General features: G+C 39.7%; 1 protein-coding gene across 1 annotated transcript in view; it reads right to left on the minus strand.

Annotated features, from left to right (window-relative positions):
- Nucleotides 1-4,567: 4,567 nt before the first annotated feature.
- uros (uroporphyrinogen III synthase) overlaps nt 4,568-5,000 on the minus strand; it is a 4,929-nt gene continuing 4,496 nt past the window's right edge. The window contains exon 9 of the mRNA XM_059531585.1: nt 4,568-4,802. Coding sequence (XP_059387568.1) covers nt 4,671-4,802 — 132 coding nt within the window. The 3' untranslated portion in view covers nt 4,568-4,670. The remainder of the gene's footprint in view (nt 4,803-5,000) is intronic.

Genomic DNA, 5,000 nt, shown 5'->3' on the forward strand with positions numbered 1-5,000 from the left:
CACACGTTCACTCTCTCTCTCACACACACACACACACATTCACTCTCTCTCTCTCTCTCACACACACACACACGTTCACTCTCTCTCTCTCACACACACACACACACATTCACTCTCTCTCTCTCTCACACACACACACACGTTCACTCTCTCTCTCACACACACACACACACACACACACACACACGTTCACTCTCTCTCTCACACACACACACACACACACACACATTCACTCTCTCTCTCTCTCACACACACACACACACACACACGTTCACTCTCTCTCTCTCACACACACACACACGTTCACTCTCTCTCTCACACACACACACACCCATTCACTCTCTCTCTCTCTCACACACACACACACACACACACACGTTCACTCTCTCTCTCACACACACACACGTTCACTCTCTCTCTCTCTCACACACACACACGTTCACTCTCTCTCTCTCTCACACACACACACACACGTTCACTCTCTCTCTCTCACACACACACACACACGTTCACTCTCTCTCTCTCACACACACACACACACGTTCACTCTCTCTCTCACACACACACACACACACACATTCACTCTCTCTCTCTCTCAAACACACACACACACACGTTCACTCTCTCTCTCTCACACACACACACACACGTTCACTCTCTCTCTCTCACACACACACACACATTCACTCTCTCTCTCTCTCACACACACACACACGTTCACTCTCTCTCTCACACACACACACACACACACACACACACACACACACACGTTCACTCTCTCTCTCTCTCACACACACACACACGTTCACTCTCTCTCTCACACACACACACACACACGTTCACTCTCTCTCTCTCTCTCTCTCACACACACACACGTTCACTCTCTCTCTCTCACACACACACACACACGTTCACTCTCTCTCTCTCACACACACACACACACACACACACGTTCACTCTCTCTCTCACACACACACACGTTCACTCTCTCTCTCTCTCACACACACACACACGTTCACTCTCTCTCTCACACACACACACACACACGTTCACTCTCTCTCTCTCACACACACACGTTCACTCTCTCTCTCACACACACACACACACACACACACACACACGTTCACTCTCTCTCTCTCACACACACACACACACGTTCACTCTCTCTCTCACACACACACACACACACGTTCACTCTCTCTCTCTCTCTCTCACACACACACACACGTTCACTCTCTCTCTCACACACACACACACACGTTCACTCTCTCTCTCACACACACACACGTTCACTCTCTCACACACACACACACGTTCACTCTCTCTCTCACACACACACACACACATTCACTCTCTCTCTCTCTCACACACACACACACACGTTCACTCTCTCTCTCACACACACACACACACACACACATTCACTCTCTCTCTCTCTCAAACACACACACACACACGTTCACTCTCTCTCTCTCACACACACACACACGTTCACTCTCTCTCTCACACACACACACACACATTCACTCTCTCTCTCTCTCACACACACACACACACACGTTCACTCTCTCTCTCACACACACACACGTTCACTCTCTCTCTCTCTCACACACACACACGTTCACTCTCTCTCTCACACACACACACGTTCACTCTCTCTCTCTCTCACACACACACACACACACGTTCACTCTCTCTCTCACACACACACACGTTCACTCTCTCTCTCTCTCACACACACGTTCACTCTCTCTCTCTCTCACACACACACACACACGTTCACTCTCTCTCTCACACACACACACGTTCACTCTCTCTCTCTCTCACACACACACACGTTCACTCTCTCTCTCTCACACACACACACACACGTTCACTCTCTCTCTCTCACACACACACACGTTCACTCTCTCTCTCTGAAGAATTGAATTCATATTGATTAAAGGAAGCTTTAAAAGGCAGGTTTTCATTATTTTCAGCTTTCAGTGTGTTTCAGTGGTTTAGTCTAGGACTAATCTTTACTATGAAGTTTAGCTGTGAGAAAACAGCAAAAAAAATTATATTCTTATTCAGTATTTTGGTCTTGTTTTACAAATATCGAAACATTGTTAAATCAAGATGCTTTTACTTTATTTGCAAAAGAGTCTTGTTTGATTTATTTTTAAATGCATCTAAATAGAGTTTCTGGTTTGAGGGTCTCTGTTCATCTGTTAGGGGTCTGTTCTTCAGTGATAACAAGGTCATGTGACCTGAGCAGAATCTAATGAAGGACAATAACCACATCATTATCTCCCGCCCGCGATGACACACATCTGGTGAAAGTGACGGTGCACTTCTTCATCTTTATGAGTCTTCACGCTGTACTTACACTGTGTCTGCAGTGGATTTCTATATACATGCATACTTTTTATTAAAATCATCAAATGTCATGCAAAATTCAGAATTAGCTTCCAGAATTAGTTTTTTTTTTCAACAGCTTAAACACATTTTCAAAACTTTGCCTCTTTTTTTATGAGAGGAAGTAGAATTAACTGAGTTCAAATTAAAATAAACCTATCTATAAGGCATATGATATAAAGTAATAAAAATAATACAATAAAATAAATAATACAAATTGTGATTTTTCCCCCAGCTCCTTTACAGCTAAAGAGGTTTTATAATAAACTATTTTTTAGATGATAACTAGATGCCACTGTATGTGATGCAAGCAATATAAAGACATAATTTCACTACATGTTTTAATGTCCAGTGACATCTGTAAGGACTGTTAGTGTGAAAATTATATTTTAGATGAGAAACAAACTAGTGTAAGATGTGGCAAAACTTGAAAAATCATCATTTCGATTTCCATATTAATATCTTATATAATTTTGCATTATAAAATGCATTTTGTTTTAAGGATGTTTAAGTTAGTGTATGTGTGTCTGTGTGTGTGTTTGAGTCTATGTGTGTTTGTGTTTGTGTATGTGTCTGTGTGTGTGTGTGTGTGTGTGTGTGTGTGTGTGTGAGTGAGTGTGTGTGAGTGTGTGTGTGTGTGTGTGTGTGTGTCATCAGCCCGAGCGATGTTGTAAACAATGTTAATCTGCATGATGCTCTGAGTTTTCACTCAAGTGTTTCCATTGCAACAGTTATTTCACAGTCATATCTTTAATGAAAAGGTAATATGAGACGTAGAGTATTCCTCACACCATTACACACACACACACACACACACACATTTTTGCCCAGTCTTCCATCTAAAATATCTCAAAGTTCTTAAATGAAGATTCATGAACTTGAGAAGCAGAAAGACTTTAGATATTAGGTTTGATTTTAGATTTATACCCAGCAAACACAGACGTTCTCGTATGGTTCCCATTTGGTTATTTTCTTGGGAACCAAACAAGAACGTTCCCAGAACGTTCCCTGTAGGTTATTTTTAGGTTTCATTTTATAACCTATGGAGAACATTCTGGGAACGTTCCCTGTAGGTTATTTTTAGGTTATATTTTTATAACTTTAACCACTTCAGCTGTTATTTTGATTTTTTGAGAATTAGGCATATGCAATATTGGACCCACCGGTGGGTCCCCAGAGTTGATGTGGTTAAGGGAATGTTCCGAGTAGGTTCCCGGAACGTTCCCCTAACCTTAAGGGAACGTTCTATTTACGTTAAGAAAACTTTCCTGGATAACCAATAGGGAACGTTCTGGGAACCAAAAACTAACGTTCCCAGAACGTAAAATTGTTAGCTGGGTATTTAGATTTGAATTAAGTAGATGTTTCTTCCCCAAATGACAGATATTTTGTCTTCTTTAAAGCATGAACTCATTTCATTTTGGCTTTTTTTTTTTTTTAATTATTGTCAGTTTGCTACAGAATTCTCTTATATTTTAATGGAAAACAAAACAAAAATACTAAAATATATACAAATATGTATACATTAAAATATATTTAAAATATAGTGTGACATGGCTATATTTGGAAAAACAAGTAATCATTTTTATTTAATTCTGAAAATGTAAAAAAGTACTGAACTAGGTATTGTGTTACTATAGTTAATTATATAAAATAACAGAAGTCTATGATTAAATGTAGTGTGTTTGTTTAATATAAAAATAATTAAATTTAATTGAAGTTTTTCATTTTATTGCGTTTTTGAACATATCTATTTTATTTATTTTTGTCTTAGTTTTAGTTATTGGTGATGAATGCAAATAAATATTTAGATGTTTGGCTAAATTAATTACATTGTCCAATCACTTTTTGTTTCAGTGACTTCTCCAGTGGTTGCGAATTACTGGATATAAATGTTTAAACTCCATTTCCATTCATAAAATGAAAAATTACAACAACAATATTAGTTGTGCAAAAGCCTACAATCTCATATTTGTGTATATATTATATAATTATTATAACGTCACAAAAACAAAAACTTCTGTCTCTGTTTGTTTGCAAATGATGCAAATAAAACTCCTTTAGTTATTAAAGCACAAAAGATGTTCAAGCCTCTGATAATCTCAAAGGTTTGACAGGAAACCCAGACACAGAGAGTAAGTCACAAAAGATGCAGCATCACTGATGATTCTGATGCATTCAAACATACAGCTGCAAAACACATACAGATAGAGAGATATTAATGCAATCACTTCTAATATCTACTGCAAAAGCAGGACTCTGGTGGTCAGAGGTCAGAGGTCAGAGGTCAGGGCGTGTGTGATGGCGGCGGCCAGGTGTTTTGCTGTGGGTTTCTCAGCGCAGCAGCTGACCGTCAGTCCGTGGGACTTCAGCGCGTCTGCTGTGGTCCGGCCAATCGACGCAAACTGAAGAACACAACCATTCTTTATTAGAAACAACATGAGACCCTGGAGCACAAAAACAGTCTTAACCAGGCAAGTTTGTGAAATTGAGATGTCTACATCATCTGAAGCTGAATAAATGATCTCTCCAGTGATGTGTGTTTGTTCGGAGGACAATATCTGTCTGAGACACAACTATTTGAAAATCTGGAATCTGAGGGA

The sequence above is a fragment of the Carassius carassius genome, chromosome 40 (genome assembly GCF_963082965.1).
Source record: "Carassius carassius chromosome 40, fCarCar2.1, whole genome shotgun sequence".
Classification (NCBI taxonomy): domain Eukaryota; kingdom Metazoa; phylum Chordata; class Actinopteri; order Cypriniformes; family Cyprinidae; genus Carassius; species Carassius carassius.